At 51.6% G+C, this 23,097-nt stretch overlaps 2 protein-coding genes across 4 annotated transcripts in view; one reads left to right on the forward strand and one right to left on the reverse strand.

The window, feature by feature from the left end:
• The window catches only part of LOC116948560 (rho GTPase-activating protein 23-like), a 71,628-nt gene extending 52,083 nt beyond the window's left edge, over positions 1-19,545 (forward strand). The window contains exons 9-20 of one of the 3 annotated variants that reach the window (XR_012945911.1): positions 406-581; positions 4,483-4,607; positions 5,198-5,353; positions 6,516-6,594; positions 7,759-7,832; positions 10,547-10,636; positions 11,888-12,013; positions 12,294-12,329; positions 13,356-13,485; positions 14,022-14,057; positions 17,035-17,090; positions 17,325-17,390. Coding sequence is in view for 2 of the 3 variants with exons in the window: in XM_076071602.1 (XP_075927717.1) it covers positions 406-581; positions 4,483-4,607; positions 5,198-5,353; positions 6,516-6,594; positions 7,759-7,832; positions 10,547-10,636; positions 11,888-12,013; positions 12,294-12,329; positions 13,356-13,485; positions 17,035-17,090; positions 17,325-18,263 (1,987 nt within the window). In the remaining variant the exon portion in view is untranslated. Of the gene's footprint in view, positions 1-405; positions 582-4,482; positions 4,608-5,197; positions 5,354-6,515; positions 6,595-7,758; positions 7,833-10,546; positions 10,637-11,887; positions 12,014-12,293; positions 12,330-13,355; positions 13,486-14,021; positions 16,211-17,034; positions 17,091-17,324 lie in introns of those variants that run through there. The other 2 variants (XM_076071602.1, XM_076071603.1) reach the window with 2 other exon arrangements.
• LOC142929763 (uncharacterized) overlaps positions 19,056-23,097 on the reverse strand; it is a 30,916-nt gene continuing 26,874 nt past the window's right edge. The window contains exons 11-12 of the mRNA XM_076071604.1: positions 20,657-20,715; positions 19,056-20,118 (exon numbers count right to left, since the gene is read on the reverse strand). Of these exons, the coding sequence (XP_075927719.1) occupies positions 20,682-20,715 (34 nt within the window). The 3' untranslated portion in view covers positions 19,056-20,118; positions 20,657-20,681. The remainder of the gene's footprint in view (positions 20,119-20,656; positions 20,716-23,097) is intronic.

Raw genomic sequence — 23,097 nt, forward strand, 5'->3', positions numbered from 1 at the left:
CGATGTTGATGACGATGATGATGATGACGATGATGACGATGTTGATGATGATGACGATGTTGATGATGATGACGATGATGATGATGATGACGATGATGATGCTGACGATGTTGATGATGATGACGATGATGATGACGATGATGATGACGATGTTGATGATGATGACGATGATGATGATGATGACGATGATGACGATGTTGATGATGATGACGATGATGATGATGACGATGTTGATGATGATGATGATGACGATGATGATGATGACGATGATGGTGATGATGATGACGATGATGACGATGATGATGATGACGGTGATGATGATGACGATGATGACGATGATGATGATGACGATGATGATGACGATGATGATGCTGACGATGTTGATGCCATCGCTCTGCCTCCCAGCTCCTCCCTGGACAGGGACGGCGTGGCTGCCGTGGCTGCCGTGGGGCTCTTGGGGCGCGCCGAGCGGCAGGGGGGGGTCAACGGGGGAGGGCGGTCCCCCACCCCCTCCCCCACCCCCTCCCCCACCCCCTCCCCCACCCCCACCCCGGACCCCGACAAGGCGGAGCCTGGGAAAGGTACTCGTGCAACAACAACACCAACAACAAAACACAGTAAACACAACTAATTGGCTGACAACGTCTAAAATAACACCACGTAACACAATCTTTGTTCCTGGTTACTAAGTGATATTTCGTACTTGCTCATGCCTAAAGGGTAAAGAAAATTGATATTATTCACCACAAACTTTGCTTTTGTGACCAGGACAGTGATATTTAGAAATTGACCTTTTCAGTTTGTTTTTTCAGTTTCATTTATTTGGTAGATCCCTGTGAGACATTCAGCTCTTTAATCGGGTGCAACCGCAACGAACAAAAAACTAAAACATGAACAAGTAAACATCTCAAAGTGACTATGCGCAAACAGAAAAATCCAGGAAAATCAGCAAAATCTTCCAGAAAAAGCGCCGTACACCAACGCTGTGTGCAAAAATCCCAGTGGGATGCAAGTCAAACAACAACACCTATTTTCAATGAGAAAACGGCCGAATTTGTGTCTTTTCGTTCACGTAAAAGGCAGATTTATTTTTTACATCTGAATCAAAATTAACATGTTTTTATGCTAAAGTAATGCAACAAAAATACTAGAAAAGATTTAGAAGTGAGTAGTTTTTCGAGATTTACGATTATACTGTAAATCACTTTCACGATTCAGCCCCCAAATGTAGTCTCCCATCATGTTCTCGTTATACTTTCCTTGGTAGCGGCATTCAAAGTCCAGTATATCCTGGTGGAAGTGCTCGCCTTGCTCCTCCGAGTACGCTCCCATGTTCTCCTCGAAATTATCAAGATGAGCGTCAAGGATATGGACTTTGAGGGACATCCTACATCCCATTGTGCCGTAATTCTTCACCAAAGTCTCAACCAACTCCACATAGTTTCGACCTTGTGATTGCCAAGGAAGCCACGAACCACTGCGACAAAGCTGTTCCAAGCCGCTTTCTCCTTACTAGTGAGCTTCTTGGGGAATTCATTGCACTCCAGGATCTTCTTTATCTGTGGTCTGACGAAGACACCGGCTTTGAACTTTGCCTCAGACAGCTTAGGGAAGAAGTCTTGAAGGTACTTGAAGGCTGCCAACTCCTTATCTACAGCTCTGACAAATTGTTTCACGAGGCCCAATTTGATGTGCAGTGGTGGCATCAGCACCTTCTGGGGGTCCACCAGTGGCTCCCACTTGACGTTGTTCCTCCCCACAGAGAACTCGGTCCGTGGCCAGTCCCGCCTGTGGTAGTGCGCCTTGGTGTCCCTGCTGTCCCCAAGGCAAAGATAGCAGGGAACCATACTCTTTGGTTCTTTCGGTAAAGTCACGTATGTATAAAATAAAATAAATTAAATCACGACGTTTCGGGCGCAACACAAGCGTCCGTCATCAGGTGGGACAACCACAGCAAGAAACAATTTCTGAAGTGGGCAAAAGGGCTGCCGTGACAAGAGGCTATAAAACCGCGTTGGAGACCCATCAGGAATGCCATCATTTTGAAGTCTCCGATGACCTCTTAGCCGTACTCATCATACTTCAAGGCGTCCAGCAAGGTCTTGATGCTGTTGTAATCCTCTTTGAGGTGCACCGAGTGAGCCAGGGGAAGAGACGGGTACTTGTTACCATTATGGAGCAGCACGGCTTTGAGGCTCCTGGATGAGCTGTCAATGAAGAGGCGCCACTCATTCGGGTTACAGGCGATTCCGATTGCCTCGAACAGACTGGTCACATTTGTGGCATAAGCAGAGCCCATCTTGTCGGGTGAAGAAGCTGCAAAAAAGTTAGTGACGCTTCCTCTGATCTGCGACTTGCACGCTTTCATCCAACAAGTTCCACTGCTTGAGCCTAGACGTCAAAAAGCTCGGTATTGGACTTGGTGAGACCAAGATCTCTGATCAAGTCGTTGAGATCTTTTTGGTTGGGGTAGTATGGGTTTCTCTCCTCAGCTCCACCTCTGAATTTGTCATCTGGATCTACAACGTCTTCCTCGCTCTCTGACTTGCTGCTCTCTTCTAAAGACGGCTGCTCTCTCTCCGGAGGAGTGGGTATGTACGGGGAGCTCATGGCAGGCATGCCGAAATATGCCTTGCAGCCCTCACACATCTTAGCAGATGCTTCCACAGAGTTCTTTTTAGCTCTTGTCTTGATAAATTGGCCGCAGACAGAGCAAAATGCGTCTGCCGGATGCTTGCAGCCTCTTGATGCCATCTCAGAAAAATGCAGATATGTACAGTATCCACTTAGGCAGCTGGAACTAAAGTGAACTGGTGGGCTTAAGGCCCCTGTATTTATACTCATATTTATATTACTGAAAAGTTCTCGAATGTTCTAGAAGTTTCTCCAAGTTTACTCAGCACTGAATTTGTCTGGAATGTTCTGGAAAATAGGTAAATTTCAAAACATCACTGTCCTGGTCACAAAAGCAAAGTTTGTGGGGAATAATATCTATTTTCTGTACTTTTGAGGCATAAGGAATTAGGAAATAACACTTACTACCCAGGAACAAAATAAATGTGTTAAAGAGTATGATAAAAAGAAACGCCACAGTTGCAGCACCCTGCTGTTAACGAGTCCCTTGTCTCTAATCAACTAAACTATATATTTTTTTTATTTAAAGCTTTCGTGACTGCAGTAATTCATATTCTTAGCTCTTTCGGTAAAGTCACGTTGAAGGGAAACAATAAAATAATAAAAAATATATATATAAAACAATAAAATTCTCGCGACGTTTCGACCATAACACAAACGGTCATCATCAGGTGTGAAAACCGCCACTTCTTTCAAATGTTTCTTGCCGTTGGTTTTCACACCTGATGATGACCGTTTGTGTTATGGTCGAAACGTCGTGAGACTTTTATTGTTTTATATATATTTTATTATTTTTATTGTTTCCCTTCAACGTGACTTTACCGAAAGAGCTAAGAATATATATTTTAATTTTATTTTGCCAGGTAAGAGCCGCCGAGCTATACGGCTCCTTTTTCAGAAGCGACCTGAACTCGGTCACAAATGATACCTGCTCAATGAAGTGGCTCATCGTCATCGTCGTCGTCATCACGTGGACATTTATAGCAGCAGACAAATACTCTGAGCGCGTAGCGACGTTGATTCTAAATGTGGAGGGGGGGGGAGGGGGGAAACCCGGAGGGCCCCGGAGACAAATCCACGCGACCACAGGGAGAGAGAGAGCGAGAGAGACACCGCAAACTTCAAATATACAGCAGCGTCAGGGTCGGGATCGAACCCACGACCTCCTGTAAACCAGGCGAGGGAGTTAACATCTCCTAGCCACCGTGATGATGATGAGAAAGAGACACTGCAAACTTCAAATATACAGCAGCGTCAGGGTCGGGATCGAACCCACGACCTCCTGTAAACCAGGCGAGGCAGTTAACATCTCCTAGCCACTGAGGCGCCCCTCAGTATGACCCCAGGGGGAGGCGTGGCGGGGGGTGTCGTGAGCGGCCCACGTCCCTCCCGGAGGGCCCTGGGGGACAGCGGAGGCCCTCCCGCGTCTCCGCGAGGTCTCGCCGGACAGGGGTGGTGGGGGGGGGGGACGCCTCTGAGGGTCAGGCGAGGGGGGAGAGGCCACGCTCTGCGGTGGTTGCGGAGCCTCAGAGGTTGGGGGAAGTAGCCCAACCCCGCCCCCCCCCCCCCCCCCCATGTGAGTGGCCTTGTGCTGCCAGGACGCGTGGAGAGCGATCGGGAGCACGATAGGTCTGGGTTTGACCCCTGGCAATGGCCTTAAACGAGTAACCCCGGTGCGTCGTGTCTGAACGTCGCCACTGGGGAGACAAAGGCGGCCGGGCGTGGTGTCGACCACCCACCCCGCACACATGCCGTGCCGGCTTTCAAATGTGCTGCTCGCTAACAGCACTTGGCCCAACATTCTGTTCAGGCTATACGGGGGATCTTTGTCTGTGTGTGTGTGTGCAGAGAGGGGCCCGTGGAAGGGAATCTCTCAGATCATCCGCAGGCCATTTGGGGGCCGCTCGCCCCCCGAAACTCGCCGCGTGTTTGGGGTGCGACTTGAGGACTGCACCCCCTCGCTCGCACACACGGTGAGGACCCTGTGTGTCTCTCTCTGTGTCTCTCTGTGTGTGTCTCTCTCTGTGTCTCTCTCTGTGTCTCTCTCTCTGTGTGTCTCTCTCTGTGTCTCTATGTCTCTCTGTGTCTCTCTGTGTCTCTCTATGTGTCTCTCTCTCTGTATCTCTCTCTGTGTGTCTCTCTGTGTGTCTCTATGTCTCTCTGTGTCTCTCTATGTGTCTCTCTCTCTGTCTCTCTCTGTGTGTCTCTCTGTGTGTCTCTGTCTCTCTCTCTGTGTCTTTCTCTGTGGCTCTGTCTCTCTGTCTCTCTATCTCTCTGTGTCTCTGTTTCTGTGTCTGTGCGTGACCCTGCGTGCGTGACCCTGCGTGTGTGACCCTGCCTGTGACCCTGCCTGTGACCCTGCGTGTGTGACACTGCATGCGTGACCCTGCCTGTGACCCTGCCTGTGACCCTGCGTGTGTGACACTGCGTGTGTGACCCTGCGTGCGCGACCTTGCGTGTGTGACCCTGCGTGTGTGACCCCGCGTGTGTGACCCCGCGTGTGTGACCCTGCGTGTGTGACCCTGCGTGTGTGACCCCGCGTGTGTGTGCGTGCGCGACCCAGCTGGTGCCGCGCGTGCTGGAGCTCTTCTGCGAGCTGGTGGAGTGCCACGGGCTGGGCTCGCGAGGCATCTACCGCGTGCCGGGCCGCGTGTCGCACGTGACAGCGCTGCAGCAGGAGCTGACGCGCTGCGGCGGGGAGGTCGATACCACAGAGCAGGTGCGGGACGACTCGGCGGCGGGGAGGGGGGGTGCAGAGAGAGACAGGGAGACACGGGTACACGGGACAGGGAGAAAATCCACGGAGCAGATGTGGGACAGGGGGACACGGAGACAGACAGAGACACAGACTGCACAGGACAGGTGTGGGATACGGAGAGACAGCGAGAGAGCGACTTTTTGGCTTTTAAAATCCGTGTTGATTCTCACGAGAAGCAACACGCCGTCGCTACTGCACAATGTAAACATATCATATTGTGCAAAAGATTATGAACATGAAGCATATACAAGAGAGTGTGGGAGAGAGGGGGAGAGTGAGAGGGGGAGAGAGAGAGGGGGAGAGTGAGAGTGTGGGAGAGAGGGGGAGAGTGAGAGGGGGAGAGTGAGAGGGGGAGAGTGAGAGGGGGAGAGAGAGAGGGGGAGAGAGAGAGGGGGAGAGAGAGAGGGTGGAGGGTGAGAGGGGCAGAGTGAGAGGGGGAGAGTGAGAGGGGGAGAGTGAGAGGGGGAGAGTGAGAGGGGGAGAGTGAGAGGGGGAGAGAGAGAGGGGGGGAGAGAGAGGGGGAGAGAGAGAAGGTGGAGAGTGAGGGGGAGAGTGAGAGGGGGAGAGTGAGAGGGTGGAGAGTGAGAGGGGCAGAGTGAGAGGGGGAGAGTGAGAGGGGGAGAGTGAGAGGGGGAGAGAGAGAGGGGGAGAGAGAGAGGGTGGAGAGTGAGAGGGTGGAGAGTGAGAGGGGCAGAGTGAGAGGGTGGAGAGTGAGAGGGGGAGAGAGAGAGGGTGGAGAGTGAGTGGGGGAGAGAGAGAGGGAGAGAGAGAGGGGGAGAGTGAGCGGGGGAGAGTGAGAGGGGGAGAGAGAGAGGGGGAGAGAGAGAGGGTGGAGAGTGAGAGGGTGGAGAGTGAGAGGGGCAGAGTGAGAGGGTGGAGAGTGAGAGGGGGAGAGAGAGAGGGTGGAGAGTGAGTGGGGGAGAGTGAGAGGGGGAGAGAGAGAGGGTGGGAGAGTGAGTGGGGGAGAGTGAGAGGGGGAGAGAGAGAGGGGGAGAGTGAGAGGGGGAGAGTGAGAGGGGGAGAGTGAGAGGGGGAGAGTGAGTGGGGGAGAGAGAGGGAGAGTGAGAGGGGGAGAGAGAGAGTGAGAGAGTGAGGGGTCTGTGTCTGTGTGGGTGCGCGTCAGAGGTGGCATGACCCCAATGTGGTGAGCTCCCTGCTCAAGTCCTTCCTGCAGAAGCTGCCAGATGCCCTCCTCACTGAAGGTACACTCACCATCACTTACTCACCATCACTCACTCACCATCACTCACTCACCATCACTCACTCACCATCACTCACTCACCATCACTTACTCACCATCACTCACCATCACTCACCATCACTCACTCACCATCACTCACTCACCATCACTCACCATCACTTACTCACCATCACTCACTCACCATCACTCACCATCACTCACTCACCATCACTCACTCACCATCACTCACCATCACTCACCATCACTCACCATCACTCACCATCGACCTAGGAGAGGCCCAGTGACCGGTTCGTATTATCGTCACTGGGTGTTGGTGGCCGTGAGCGAGATTCGAAGTGGGGTCGCTGGGTTTGTAGCGCACACAGCACAACGCACACTCCCACGCGCCTCGCTCGCACTCTGCAGAACAGAGGCATGGGGGATCGTACAAACTCCACGTGGAGAGGCGCCCGATTCGGTGATCGAACCCAGGCTTGAGTGCCGCGTGGCGCCACCGCTACGCTGTGGCCACCCTGCCACAGAACGGCGGTGATGTGGTACGTGCATACCAGTCAACCCCTTGGCAGGGGCCTACCTTTTAACAGACTAATTGAGACCTTATTGGTCACCCCGTGCCCTTATAAATCCCAACGTTCATCCTGCAAAGGTCGAGAAACACAAACAACTAGACGAATAAAAGAAGTGTGCCCGTATTGGAACCGGCTGCACGCCGCATGGACCTGAAACACTCCATGTCCCTGCACGAGAGACACGAGGCGAACCGCACGGCTTGACAGCTCTGCACGTGCGTTGAACTTCTTCCGTACCGGAACGTAGCCCGCCGCGCTAATCGGAGTTGCGACGGCAAGGGACAATCGAGCTGAACGCACAAGGCGGTTCGAAAGAAATGCGTTTGTCGATCTAGATGACGACGAAGATGATGATAAAAAGTTTCCCCGAGCTCCTGTGGCCTCGTCATGTCGGAAGGAAGAGCGTTCCAGACGGCCGCACGGGCGCGCCCCGGGAGCCCCGTGCGACGATGCGGTGTTGCCGTCTTCGTTCGACGGACAGCCCGGGGGAGCCGCTGGCGCTGCGAGGTCGACCGGGGGTGGCGTGATTCATGGTTTATGCTTCACTTGATGCAGACGGCAGAGGTGTTGACGACGATGTCGCTGCCCCTCGCTAGGGAAGTACAAGGCGCTCATCGAGGCGAACCAGAGGGCCCAGCCGGCGGAGAGACTGCGCGCCCTGCGGCAGCGGGTGAGGGGACCGCACACTGCTGACGATCGGGGTGACGATGACGACGATGACGACCGTCGGGGTGACGATGACGACGATCGGGGTGACAATGACGACGATGACGACGATCAGGGTGACGGTGCTGCTGCTGCTGCTGTTCACTGCTGCACTGTGCCTCTGTGAGCCGGCGCATGAAGAGGGCTCTTGCCCAGAGGTAACGAGCATCTGTAGCGATGAGTTCCAGTGAGGGTGAAGCCGGTCGCCTACGTTTCACCGCTGCCGCAGACACGAGCGGCAAGGCCGCAGCAGAAGCGGCCAATTGGCAGCGAGGAACCAATTGGCGGTGGGGAGCTGACAGCGACCAACAATTGGCAAAGCTCTGTGGCCCTCTATGTATTCAAACGGTTTCAGCCAAATAATGAAACGTGTATCGGTGTGCGAGGAAAACCGGGGCACTCGGAGAAAAGCCGCGCATGCGAGGGAGCAACGCTGTATCCCCGTGCAGATGACAGAGGTTGGATGTCCGCGTTGTTTTGCTGTGCCGCCTTCTCCTGGCGAGCCAGGGTACGCGGGGGACGGAGTTTCGCAGCCCATCAGTGTTTGATCAACCAACCCTCGCTCGATTATACAGGCCACGTGCGTAGCCACGGCTGCCTGGCTAACAATCACCGACGGTAATGACAACGACAACGGCCGCACATTCGGATGTGCGATGCCGGTGGTTTTGGGCGACGCTGGGAGCATTTGTACACCCGTCGGTGACGGTGCGCGTCATCGGAACGGAACTAAAGGGAAGAAAAGCTAAAAATAACTTCGCGGGTACCGAGGCTCCCACGAGGACCACGCGGGAGGGGCTGCGCACGCGGCACAGTTTTGGCGCCGCTTGCGGGCGGTCGTGTCGCCAGAGTTCTCTGCGGTGAGCAACAACGCAGGCGCTTCTCGCGTTCCGGCACAACCCCGACCCAGCCTGCAACTTGCAGACGTCCCGGAACGGGAAAGTGGTTCAACTGTATCTGTTGTGAATTCCGCTGCTGCTGCTGCTATGCACCCAGACTGGCACGCTGCTACGCCTTGTCGCTTACCATCGTGTGATTCGTTTACCTGGCTTGTACTTTGCACAGCTGTCATGCTTGTTGTATTGTTTGTTGTATTGTTTGTTGTATTGATGCTTGTATTGTTTGTTGTATTGTTTGTTGTATTGTTTGTTGTATTGTTTGTTGTATTGTTTGTTGTATTGTTTGTTGTATTGATTCTTGTATTGTTTGTTGTATTGTTTGTTGTATTGTTTGTTGTATTGTTTGTTGTGTTGTTTGTTGTATTGTTTGTTGTATTGTTTGTTGTATTGATTCTTGTATTGTTTGTTGTATTGTTTGTTGTATTGTTTGTTGTATTGTTTGTTGGATTGTTTGTTGTAATGTTTGTTGTATTGTTTGTTGTATTGTTTGTTGTATTGATTCTTGTATTGATTCTTGTATTGATTCTTGTATTGTTTGTTGTATTGTTTGTTGTATTGTTTGTTGTATTGTTTGTTGTATTGTTTGTTGTATTGTTTGTTGTAATGTTTGTTGTATTGTTTGTTGTATTGTTTGTTGTATTGTTTGTTGTAATGTTTGTTGTATTGTTTGTTGTATTGTTTGTTGTATTGATTCTTGTATTGATTCTTGTATTGATTCTTGTATTGTTTGTTGTATTGTTTGTTGTAATGTTTGTTGTATTGTTTGTTGTATTGTTTGTTGTATTGTTTGTTGTATTGATTCTTGTATTGATTCTTGTATTGTTTGTTGTATTGTTTGTTGTATTGTTTGTTGTATTGTTTGTTGTATTGTTTGTTGTATTGATTCTTGTATTGATTCTTGTATTGTTTGTTGTGTTGTTTGTTGTATTGTTTGTTGGATTGTTTGTTGGATTGTTTGTTGGATTGTTTGTTAGATTGTTGAATTGTTTCTTGTATTGTTTGTTGTATTGTTTGTTGTAATGTTTGTTGTATTGTTTGTTGTATTGTTTGTTGTATTGATTCTTGTATTGATTCTTGTATTGATTCTTGTATTGTTTGTTGTATTGTTTGTTGTAATGTTTGTTGTATTGTTTGTTGTATTGTTTGTTGTATTGTTTGTTGTATTGTTTGTTGTATTGATTCTTGTATTGATTCTTGTATTGTTTGTTGTATTGTTTGTTGTATTGTTTGTTGTATTGTTTGTTGTATTGTTTGTTGTATTGTTTGTTGTATTGATTCTTGTATTGATTCTTGTATTGTTTGTTGTGTTGTTTGTTGTATTGTTTGTTGGATTGTTTGTTGGATTGTTTGTTGGATTGTTTGTTAGATTGTTGAATTGTTTCTTGTATTGTTTGTTGGTGTCACGTTCTTACCCCGCGCCCCGACTGCACCGTCTGTGTAAAAAGAGCTTTATAGCTGATCGTATTCCTCCTCCAGTGTAAATACATAATCAGATTCTGATCGTTCATGTTGTTTATCACATCGCTGATGAAGTTTCTGCTGCTGCTGTTGTTGCTGCTGAAGCTTGTTAAGTTGATGGAAATGTCGTTGTTGTTGTTGATGCTTTGAACATTACCGTTTGTTGTCCTTGTTGATGTTACGTCGTTGGCGTTGCTGAGGACTATGTCAACTTTTCTCTGTGTATTTGAGTAGTTGCTGATGAGCGTTGTGATTGCTACAATTAACGAGAGTTTTTGTTGATGGTCTTCTTGTCGACCTTGTTGTTGTTGTTGCGATGCAGGTGCAGGAGATGCCCGGACACCACTACCACACGCTGAGGTTCCTGGCGAGACACCTGCAGAAGGTCACCCAGCACGCACAGCACAACAAGGTGAGCCGCACCAAAGGCAAAGCTCCCCCGTGTAGCCTTAACAGACTGTTGGGGCAAGTGCTGTTAGCGAGTAACATCTATGAAAGCCGGCACGGCACACGAGGAGGTGGGTGGCCAGCACGACGTTTTGTCTCCCGAGCAAAGATGTTTACGCAGCACTGTTCTGTGCACTCATTTGAGACTGAGTCGACCGATGGGAGACCCAGGATCGGTTCAAATATACCTCGCTGGTGTTGGCCGTGAGCGGGAATCGAACTAGGGTCGCCGGGTTCGTAACGCAGCGTAGCGCTAACCGCTACACCACCGCTCACCGTGGTCGTGTACCTGCTCACGCACGAGTCTGTGTGTCTGCGCGTCTGTCCGCGGTGGGAGCGGTGGTGCAGCAGCTAGCGGCACTGCGCTACAAACCCCGAGACCCGAGTTAGATTCCCGCTCACGGCCACTGACTCCGGTGACGATTATCTGAACCGGTCCTGGGCCTCCCCTAGGTCGACTCGGCCTCAAGTACCTGGGTGCGGTGTGTAGTAAACATCGCCACTGGGGAGACAAAGGCGGCCGGGCGTGGTGCTGGCCACCCACCCCCTCGTGTGCCACAGTGTCGGCCTTCATCGGTGTTAATCGCTAATGGCACTTGCCCCGACAGTCTATTGAGGCTACACGGGGGATCTTTGTGTGCGTGTGATGTGCATCAATGATCTGTGTGTGTGATGTACCTGTGTGATCTGTGCGTGTGTGATCTGTGTGTGTGTGATCTGTGTGTGTGCGATCTGTGATGTGAGTGAGAGGGTGGGAGAGTGAGAGGGTGGGGGAGTGAGAGGGTGGGAGTGTGATGTGTGGGTGATGTGTGTCTGTGTGATGTGTGCGTGTGCGTATGATGTGTGTATGATGTGTGTGATGTGTGTGATGTGTGTGTGATGTGTGTATGATGTCTGTGTGATGTGTGTGTGATGTGTGTGTGATGTGCATGCGTGTTAGATAGACGCACACAATTTGGCGATCTTAAGGCTATACGGGGGATCTACGTGTGCGTGTGCTGTGCGTGTGTGATATGTGTGTGTGTGATGTGCGTGTGCATGATGTGCGTGTGTGCGATGCGTCTGTGTGATGTGTGTGTGATGCGCGTGTCCGTGATGTGTGCGTGTGTGTGATCTGCGCGCGTGTGTGTGACGTGTCTGTGAGATGTGTGATGCGCGTGTGTGTGATGTGCGTGTGCGTGATGTGTGATGTGCGTGTGTGTGACGTGCGTGTTAGATGGACGCACACAACCTGGCGATCGTGTTCGGCCAGACCGTGCTGCGCCCTCCGTGCGGCTCCCTCACCAAGCTCATGGCCAACATGGCCGAGCACAATCGTCTCGTGGAGTCGCTCATACGACACGTTCGTCACCCCCCACTTACCCATTTTATCTCGTCGCCCGGTTACCCGGTTACCCCTGCAACCTATTACCTCGTTTCCCAGCTGTCCCGTTATCGCATTACCCGTGATATCGTTTGCCGGGCTATGCCGTCGCCCTTTGACCTCGTGACCCCATTACGCATGCAGCTGAGACGGGGTCACTCACCGCCCACGACAAACGCCAATTAAATAAATTAACTCGAGCGCTTCCCCCCCCCCTTCCCCTGCACCCCCCCCCGTCTCCTCTCCACCTCCACCACAGTGCGACTGGTTCTTTTCAGAGAACTCCGATCTTCCGGTGAGTACCATGCTGCGCACGTGATTGTGTGTGTGTGTGATGTGCGCACGTGATTGTGTGTGTGTGTGATGTGCATGCGTGATTGTGCGTAATGATGTGTATGCGATTGCGCGTGTATGAGATTGTGTGTCTGTACTTATGATTGTGATTGTGCATGCACATCTGGATCGTATTGTTGCTAGATTAGCGCTACGACACGGCCATTATGAACCTCATAAGACAGTTTAACACGTGGGAGGCTTTTGCGACCAATGTCATCCGTAATACTGGGTTTTTTTTATTGGGTTAGATCGCGTAAATACATTAATTTCGCTAAACCTTACCCCTCCACCTACATCTACCCCTGTTTAAGGATCGAAACAGGAGGACTTCTCCACAAATCTGGTTGTCGCCTGATGAAGCTGGTTGTAATTACTCGCAAAACGTCGTACTCAGATTCTAAATGTTGTGGCTTGGCTCTCCACCGGTGTGCTGTACTAGTGACGGATTGGCACGTTTTGTTTACGTGACAAACCTTACTAATCGGCTGTGTTGGATGTTGGCGGGTTTAACGACTCATAAGACACTTGGCAAATTGTACGCAATTTCAGCACCGTGGACAGCGCCACCAGCACCTCTCATGATATTACTGAATAAGTACCGCAGACAGCTCCTGGCTGTTCACGCGAACGTCGGTATACCTGTGGGGGGTTCGTTGAACACAGTGTGGTAGATCAGACTAAAACTGTCAGCGTCTGGCTCAGACCGAGTCCTCAACACGGGTGGAGGAGGAATCAACGAGTGAAGTCTGCAGCAGCAGCAAACGTGGTAGCAGCTACAGATGAGTGATAGGGAGGCGAACCGACCGCTGTTGAGCGAGTGATTGGAGTGATACGGTGAGCTGGCGACGCAGCGCGTGATTTTATTAATTTAAGGGGGCCCCGTTAATAACAAAATAAAAATCGCCCCCCCCCGATCGGCCTCTGGCTACAACGCTTGCTCACCAAGATCCCCCTTCCCCCGCGCCTCCCATCTCCCCGTCCCCAGACACCGGACGACGAAGCGAAGGTGGTGGGCGAGGTGAAGGAGGTGGTGGGCGAGGAAGAGGGCCTGGCGTCTCACGCGGAGTTCCCGGACGGCATCCCGGGCACCGAGGGGATCACCGACAGCGGCTCGGGTGAGGCGTGATGACCTCACACTCGCCCCCCCCCCCCAAAGGAGAAAGGTCCCCACGTGTGGCCTTTGGCAGGCTGTTGGGGCAAGTGCTGCTGGCGAGCACCTACGAAGGCCGGCACGGCGCACCTGAGCAGGTGGTGTGGCCGCCACCACGCATGCCCGGCCACCTTTGCCTCTCCAGCGGTGATGTTTCCACACCTAACCAGGGTAATCACCCAAGGCTGATTTGACCTAGGGGAGGCCTGGGACCAGCTCAAATATTCACCGCTGAACATAAGTGCTAAGGAGGCAACCGATTGCCAGTGAGCGAGTGACCAGAGTGAATTGGTAAGTGCCGAATCATCAAGCGCCCTGGGCTGATGTACCGGGTGCCGTGCGTGTGAGAGCGTGGTGAGTGTGGAGAGTGCGTGGCGAGTGCGTGGTGAGTATGTGGTGAGAGCGTGGTGAGTGTGGAGAGTGTGTGGCGAGTGCGTGGTGAGTATGTGGTGAGTGCAGTGTGGACACTAACAGCCCAGTGCTTCCCCCTCTCTCCCCCAGCTTTCCCCCGCGCCAAGCAGGAGGCCGACTAACCCGGTAGGATTAACCCCCACTCACAGCCCGGCTGAACCCACTGGCATGCCAGCCTTAAGCCTAGCTCTAATGGTAACCCAAACACTAATTCTATCACTCACCTTAACCATAACACTAACCATATTCCTAGCACCAAACCCTTTCCATTACCATAGCCCTAACTGTGACACCAGCTCTAACCATAACTCTGCTAACCTTAGCGCGGGCACTGACCCTAATTCTAATAATTCTGGAGGTATGAGTAACGCTAGCCCCAACCAGCACCATGACTATAGCCCTAACCTCTATTCCAGCCCTAACTATACTCACACTTCCAACTTTAGCCCTAACTCTAACACTAATCTTACCCTTAGCCATGGTGGCGAGATGTTAACTACCTCGCCTGATATACAGGTCGTGGGTTCAATCCCGACCCTGACGCCTGTATAGTTGGAGTTTTCATGTTCTCCCCATGATTGTGTGGATTTTTCTCTGAGTCCTCCGCGTTTGATCTCCACGTTTAGAATCAACATGGGTTTACAGTATTTGGCTGCTACAAATGTCCACGTGATAAGCCACTTCGAGTTGAGATATTATTTTGGGCAGATTGCTTCTGAAAAAAAGAGATACATAATTGAATGGGCCTTACCTGGTCAACTAAAACATAGTTTAGTTTAGCTCCAACTCTAACCCGACCCCTAGCTCGAACCCCAGCCATAGCCGCAAACCTGGCCCAGCCGCTGGGCCGGCACTACTGTCACCTCAAGGTCACCGCAAAACCATCAGGGTGGAACAAATCCACGATGAACCACCGCTCATAATGCGCCATTAAAGTACAACACTTATTGTATAATAATACTGATAGATTACATAGTATCTGCATACCAACATAAATCTTACCATGTTCTAAATAGAAATCCACACAGCAGGTGACGCCAATTTTCTGCACAGGTCACAGCCCGAAGGACATCATCGCACGTGTTGTTTTATATTTGCCGTACATGTCTTTGTGCGTGTCGCGTGCAAACCATAGATACAACATCTGTCTGTCTGTCTCGTCTGTTGTCTTAGGACCAGGTAAGCAGAGCCCATTGACATCCAGGGTCTATTTTGAAAGGCAGACCTGTGTTTGACTGGGTTTGAGTGAGAGGGGGGGGGAGGGAGGAACTAACCACAACACAAAGGTCATAAACTTTTAGACGAAAGCCACGGCAGAAGATACGACGCGGATCCAGTGGCAGCACAAACCCCGCTAAGCCTCTGCCGCTTCGTGCGGAAAAGGGTTTGCGGTTTGGACCTGGTGGGCACGCTCCCCAGTCAATACTGCGGCTTGCGTGCTTAACCGTAAACGAACTTCACGCCACAGTGGACGTCAATGACCGCCCACCCCCCCCCCGACCACCCGTCCCGTGACGTCTGGCGAAGAGCAGGCCGTTGCGTGCCGGCGTCGCGTTGTGAATTTGAAAAAAATGCCTCGCCAGTTATTAACTGTTAGTTGGACACATCCGCAAAAGATTCCCGCGACGTCGTTCGCGAGAGTAAGGCCGTCGCGTGCCGGTGTCGCCGTTCAAACTTGGGCAAGTTTGCCAAAAAATTACGATTATTCGGTTGGAACGTGCAGAGCATTCGTCGCACACTGCTGCGAAGAACTGGGAGGTAACCTCCCGAATGAGGCATGCGACTCGACGATAAGGCTTTCCCGGATAAACAAGTGCAGGCATCATATCAAAATCAAAATCCCATTCCTTTGAAATCTGTACACATTACATACATGTGTAGCATAATCGATAGTTGTACTGTGCTCTCATATCCATCTATGCACACCCCCCCCCCCCACCTTCGTCAAGCCCGCACTGACCAGTGTGGTGAAGTATGGTCAAATAACAACCACCCCCCCATGACCCGCAACGGCTTGGGGAAGGGAGGCCTCCCTCATCCAGCAGTGGATCGACGACGGAGCTGCACGTGTCCGATTACACACACAAAGAGTGGAAATATTAATATTTAATTGCAACAAACATTTGCATTTCATTGTTTATCAATGCAGACGAGCTGAGTGCACACACACAGGGGAGCTAAGTGCTCCTAAGTGCCGTGGTTACGATTGTACGAGCAGACTTTGTTGTTTAATGGATTCTGAATGAGCGGGCCGAGAGGGATGGTTGTGTTGTAATGTTTGGGGGGTGTGGGGGGGGTGTAGAGGGGGATGTCCTGTGTGAATAGGGGGGTGGGTGCGGTGGTGGTGGAGTGTGTGTGGAAGGGATGTCCTGTGTGAATAGACGGTAGGGAGGGTGTAGTGGTGGTGTGTAAGGGATGTTCTGCGTGAATAGGTGAGTGGGGAGGGTGTAGTGGTGGTGTGTAAGGGATGTTCTGTGTGAATAGACGGTAGGGAGGGTGTAGTGGTGGTGTGTAAGGGATGTTCTGCGTGAATAGGTGAGTGGGGAGGGTGTAGTGGTGGTGTGTAAGGGATGTTCTGTGTGAATAGACGGTAGGGAGGGTGTAGTGGTGGTGTGTAAGGGATGGTCTGTGTGAATAGGTAGGGGGGGAGGGTGTAGTGGTGGTAATAGATGTTCTGTGTGCATAGGCGAGTGGGAGGGTGTAGTGGTGGTGTGTAATGGATGTTCTGTGTGAATAGGTGGGAGGGTGAAGTGGTGGTGTGTGTGTGAAAGGGACGATCTGTGTGAATAAGAGTGTGAGTGTGTGTAAGAGACTCTTTGGGGTGTGCATTCCGGGTGTACTAATTTGTGCAATGTGAATAGGAAGTGTGTGAGGTTGTGATGTGGGGTTTGTATCGAGAGGTTGTCTTGTGTTGAAAGTGTGGTGTGATGTGTGTACGAATTATTTGTTCCACGTGCATAGGAGAGTGTGAGGTTTTGATGTAGAGGGTCTTGTGTTGAGGGTGTGGGTGGGACATGGTGCGAGGCTATGGTGCGACGTGGCGCGTGCGAGGAGCCATCGCGAGTGTGACCGCGGCGGCGGCGTTTGTGTGACACGTTCACAGACGACACGGCAGGGGGCGAGGACACGACGGCACGGAGGAGAGACGCGCAGAGTGCGGTGAGAGGAGTCGTACATCAGTAACATCACCCTCATCATCGTCAATGTTGTTATCGTCACCACGGCGCACTCCCCACACAGGAGCGTTAAAACGCATCACGTAGCGCGGGCCGCGCAACCCGGGCCACACAGTCTGGGTGTGTAGTTACTACAGAAGAGCTGCTGGTCATTTTGGTCGCATATCCCTCTAACGTCACCCCGTGGCCCCCCCTCCCTACCCCCCGACCTTCCCAGGGTGCAGCGCCCCCGCGGCCCCTCTCCCTCCTCTCCCCCAAGCGCAAGAAGAAGAGCTACAATGGCACCCGTCACGGCAACGCTGCCGACGAGCCGGACACCGAGCGGTGGGCGGGCAACGAGAAGCGATCCCGCGCCAGAGCCGTCTCCGCCATTACCGCCGCCGTCTCCTCGCGCTCCGCGGGGGGAGGGGGCGGCCCCACGGCCCCCGGCGGGGGCGTCGGCGGTGACCCCGCGCCGGCGCCGCTGCCCGCCCAGTTGACCGTGCGCGTGGCCGCGCGGGGGTCCGCCCGGGTGGCGTTGCCGCTACGTCTCTTCCCGTGCGGGCCTCGTGGTCCCGCGCCCTTCGTCGCCGTTCCACTGCCGCTTCTGGAGGCCTCGGTGGGCTCCGCGGATTCGCAGACGGCGGCATCGGCCCCCTCTACCGCCTTCCGCTGCCGCATCGCCATCGTCGTGGAGCCGTGCAGCGACGCGGCGGCGGCGGCAGAGGGAGGCGTGGCGCAGGCCGACGAGACCGGGGCCCAGCAGGGCCAGCAGCAGGAGCAGCAGGGCACGGGCCGCTCGCGCGCCTTTAACGCGTTCCGTGTGAAGCACCGCGACACACTGACGCGCAAGCGGCGCGAGCGGCACGCGCGCTTACAGGTGTGCGCGAGCGCACCGCCTGCGCCGTCGCAGCGGGGCGAGCGGCGGGGAGGGGCGCCGTGGGGAGTAGGCGGGGAGGAGAGGGGCGACGCGGGGGGAGACGCGACCCGGCGGGAGAGGCCCCCGCGATGGTCGACCGCCTGTCTCGCCCCGGTCACCGATGACCCCCGCGACCCACCCGAGGTATCCGCAGCTCAGCCCGAGCCCAGTGTTGTCGGCGGCAGCAAAAGCAGCAGCAGCAGCAGCAGCAGGAGGAGGAGGGAGTTCAGGCTGAGCCGGAGTATAAAGACGCTGTAAGTGCCACTCCCAAGGGCACCAGCTTGGGCGAGTCCGGCAATGGGAGTTGCAACTAAACCGAAGGTCGCAAGCAAGAGGTCATCGTGTCCAGTGCTGCGGGGGCCACCACTCCTCTCCCCGCCGAAAGATTGCGCAGCTGCCACAGACGACATGAGGGTTGCCACCTGTCCGGGTTTGAATTGGCACTGAGATTTGGTTGCGGGAATCGAGTTGAACTTTATTACAGCACAGTGCACAGTTTGATCATTAATTCGACCCAAGGCCGACTGAGAAACATGTCCGGGTTTTGTCTCCGGAAACGGTGGCAAGCCGAGTCAATGCCCAGTCTCCGATGTCCACTCCTACAATTGCAACACCGCTCATTATCTGGCGGCTTCAGATTTTGCCCCCGCTTGATCGCCGGAAGCTCTGGGTGCCACTTCTATGTTGGACTCGGAAACCTGGCCTCCTCTTCCTCCTCCACCCTGCACACGCGTGCCTCTCACTACGTACAACCTCCCACTCCTGATCACATTCACAGCGCTTTTGTTGCCAAGATTAATACTGAAGTTGAGAGTTGCTTTTCCCCTATTCTGCTGTAACGAAATGTCAGACCTCCACATGCACCTGTGCCGAAAAGCCAGCAGCGTCTGCAACTTGGCCACACAAACCAACGCAGATCAAACTCTCAACAAACCACTGCAGAGTAAACTCTCAACAAGTCACTACAGATTGACCTCTTTCATCAATCACCGATGATCGACCTCTCAACCAACCACCAAATTACCTCTCACAAACATCACCAGGCAGATGTAGCAGAACAAAATACATTTGGGGGGTGGGGGGCAGGGTATGAAGAGAGTGACAAGATGAGAGACAATACAATGCATAGAAGAACGACATACACCAAGACACGTAGACCGACAGAGACGCGAATGAGACGGAAGTTATGGGGGGTAGGGGGTGCACTTGGTCAGCCTTCACTACAGGTTCTGCCATATCTACCATCACATCAACTCACTCCCATCCACCACATCAACTCTCTCCTCGCTCCCATCCACCACTTCCAACTCTCTCCTCGGCTACTGTCACACGCAACTCTCACGTCCGGTGGTTGGTTGGGGTCATAGCGAGGGGATCGCCGCGTTCTTAAATTAATCGGAACAAAAGCAAACACCGATGTATACGCAACTCGGCCGCATATTGTATTTGCTTGTTCGTGCGCGCTGTATATGCGAGGAGCGCTGTGCGTTATAGGGCCTGTCGGCTCACTTATATCAATAAATCTACATGTTTTATTTAACCAGGCCGGAGCTCATTGGGATTTATTCTTCTTTTGTTTCACTGGAGAACTTGGTTATTTTTTTGTCAAATGGGGTAATTATAGAGCTCTTGAATTATGTTCCGTGTTGTCATGGATTTTGTAAAAAAAAAGAAAGACACAGCCCTTTGTCAATCCATGACTGGATGAAGGCTCCTTCCACACTATGTCAGTCATGGGGGTTGTTTGACGTTACTTTGCCACTCTTGTAAGTGCAGGTTGGTGAAGTTGCAAAGCCCCAAGGCTGGTCACTCATGGAATGTCTAGACAATAGACTGACAGACCCGTCTGTGATGGGGTATATAGGCAATAGAACGGTGTCTGATGGGGGGGGGGGGGGGTCTCGAGTCAAATGACGGTGTTTTTTTTTTCTCCTGAACAAATATGCACCGCGAAGTGAACACAAGTAATGGTGAACAGTTAAAACAAGACTAGCAGAGGACTCGACGCGATGAAACATCTCAAAACATCTTCAGCTCCGGATCTTCTCCGCCCGTCACCACCGCCGCGTCCACCGCTGCCGCGATGCGCAGCCTCCCCTCCCGACCCTCGCGCCTGCTCACCGCAAAACCCACACCCAGGGCTCGAACTCACACTGCCCACGCTGACGTGCGAGGTGTGAGTTTGCTTGCACGTGCGCGTGAATGAGAGTGCGGGTGCACGTGTGCGTGAATGGCCATGCGAGAGCGCATGTGTGGGGGGGGGGGGGGGGTGAAGCCTCGATAATAATTTGTCTACATTGGCCTTCAAATGAGTTAGATAGTCCGGCAGTGGAATGTTTGCTTAAACACGTTAATATTATTGATCGTTTCTGCGTGGATTAAATATCGGCCGTTCTAAAGGATTCGAGGGAGGGGGGGGGTGCGTCAAGCGTACCTACGCAGGTGAGGGGGGGGGTGTAAAAGTACGCGTGCATACAGGCAGAGGGGGAGGGGTCAAGTTTTAACAGATTTTTGCGTACATACTAAATGGATGGCCCCTTAACAGCACTCGCTCAAGCAGTCTACTAAAGGCTACATTGGCGATCTTTGTCTTTATGAGTGCCTTCGTGTGTGAATGTGTGAGCGCATGTGAGAAGCAACGCCCCTCCCACCTGGATGAGGAGGTAAACCCTGCGTTCACACGGAGGTCTGCAACACCGGTTGGTCCATCCTGACAATACAATTAACATGTATATATTACCACTATATTTATACATAGGCCTTAAAGACCAATGCGACTCACAATTGGTTTATTTTGGGTTCGGTTGTGTAAATAAAATGTGTGTAGTAAACCCTCCTCCACCCGACACAGCCAATTAATAAATGTGTCACGTGAATCAAACGTGCCTAATCTATTGGTGCTTCAGCAACACCAACAGTGCCGTTATTGGAGAGCCACCTCACAACATTCACTTGGGCACAGATGCTTCACTGGAGATTACATCCAGCATCATCAAGTTGTTAACAGGAGCTCAGATCTCAGGTGAAAGCGCTTCCTAATTCAGGTCCTCAAGTAGGTGTCATTATATCATAGGGGCAGTCATGCACGTGATCTAATTTAATCATAAGTTGTTTGCTACTTGTTGGGTTGTGACTGGCAGGTTAGGTTAGTGTAATAAGGTGAATATATTTATCGGTTGGTAAAAATAGCCTATCCTTAATCACCTTGAGGTGTAATGTGTAAGTAATAAAGCTGGAATTTTAACGCTGTCATTTTCCTTGGGACTTTCGGTAAAGCCACGTAGATAGAAAAAATAATCAAAATAATAACAATATCACGACGTTTCGATCGCAACACAAGCAATCGTCTTCAAGTGAAAAAAGAGGGGGAAATCTGCCGAGGCAGGCTGTTTATAAAGGTTTAGAGATGGGCGGGGCAGCTAATGCCAATGTGGGGGAGGTGCTACAGAGCTGTGGGGGATGGCCATTGTATTGTGAGAGATTAGCATGTCAATGTAAGACAGCGCAGTGGCCACATGGAGGTGGAAAAGAATGGCAAGCCGCCATTTACTAACACAGCTAACAGTGGCTGTGTTATTGAATGTAACTCAGAGAGTCGAAAATAACTGCTAGGTAGGATAGGAACATCACAGCCAGTTATGACCTCAACTGGTTAATAACGTCCTTCCAATGATTGCTCAGTTTGTACCCATCTTCTCGGTTGAAATTGAGTCTGTGTTTATATATATGGATGGCTTCATGAACGAATCTTTGTTGATAGCCAGTGGGTTTTCAGAGTACCTTCATCTTGGCAAAATAAATTTCGTGTGTGCCCACAGCGTTAAAATAATTATCAGCCACGGCTGAGGTATTGGTCCTACTGTGTTTCAGATCTGCCTTATGTTCACGGACCCGGTCCGAGACATGTCGCTTAGTTTCCCCAATGTAACTGCTGCCGCAGACACAGCTTAGTTTGTAGACACCCGGGTATTGCATGTCGGGGATCGCATTCTTCACAGAAGGGATCAAATCACGAATTGTATGTATTGTGTTGAATCGTACCTGGATCTTGTGTTTGCTCATGTTTTTGGAAACATTTTTGCTGACCCTGGCTATGTATAGCAAGGTGATGGTTTTGATTGGGTCCTCAGATGGTTCTCTTCCCACGGTTGGGTTGATAGCTTTACGGATTGTGTAGTCCGAATATCCATTCCTCTTGATGGCTTGGTGTACGTGCTCCAGTTCACTGGCTAGGTGGTGATGGTCGGAAATACAATGAGCTCTGTGGTGTAGAGTTTTGATGAGGGAATTATTCTGGGATGGATGGTGGTGGAAGTCAGGTTTTAGGTAAGCATCCGTATGGGTGGCTTTCCTGTAGACAGTGTCCCATTGAGCCATCAGGTCTCTTTTCGATTAAAACATTCAAGAATGGTAACTTGCCATCCTTTTCCATCCAATTGGTGAATTTGATGGCTGGGTGTATGGAATTGATGTGGTTGAAGAATTGGTCCAGAGCTGGTAGGCCATGTGGCCAGATGATGAACGTATCACAAGGAAGGACGTCGGGTGGATGCCTGGATAGCATCTGTCTCCAATTTCTCGATGAAAACATTGGCTACAACTGGAGATAAGGGAGAACCCATAGGGGTACCTTCAACTTGTTTGTAGAAAGTTCCATTCCAGGTGAAGTAAGTGTTGGTGAGGCAGTGTCTAACCAGAACTGGTACATCAGCATTCAATCCTTGTTGGACCACATCTTCAATGATTCTATTGGTGTGAGGCACAGGAACTTTGGTAAACAAAGATACCACATCGAAACTGACAAGCAAATCACCTGGAGATAGTGAGATGTCCTTAATGGAAGATATCAAGTGAGCTGAGTTAAGTACAGCTGAGGTGGTCTTACCAGTGAATGGTTGCAAGGTGTCTGACAGAAATCGGGCCAGATTGTAGGTGGGTGAGCCAATGGTGGAGACGATAGGGCGGAGTGGTGTGCCATCTTTATGGATTTTTGGTAAGCCATAAAATCTGAGTGGTCTAGCAGCAGAGGGTTTTAAGGCAAGCCGCTTGGTTGGTTCGATTAAAGATGTCGAATCAGTGATGATGTTGTTGG

This window comes from Petromyzon marinus, chromosome 34 (genome assembly GCF_048934315.1).
Source record: "Petromyzon marinus isolate PM22_M1 ecotype Great Lakes invasive population chromosome 34, UKy_Petmar_22M1.pri1.0, whole genome shotgun sequence".
Classification (NCBI taxonomy): Eukaryota; Metazoa; Chordata; class Hyperoartia; order Petromyzontiformes; family Petromyzontidae; genus Petromyzon; species Petromyzon marinus.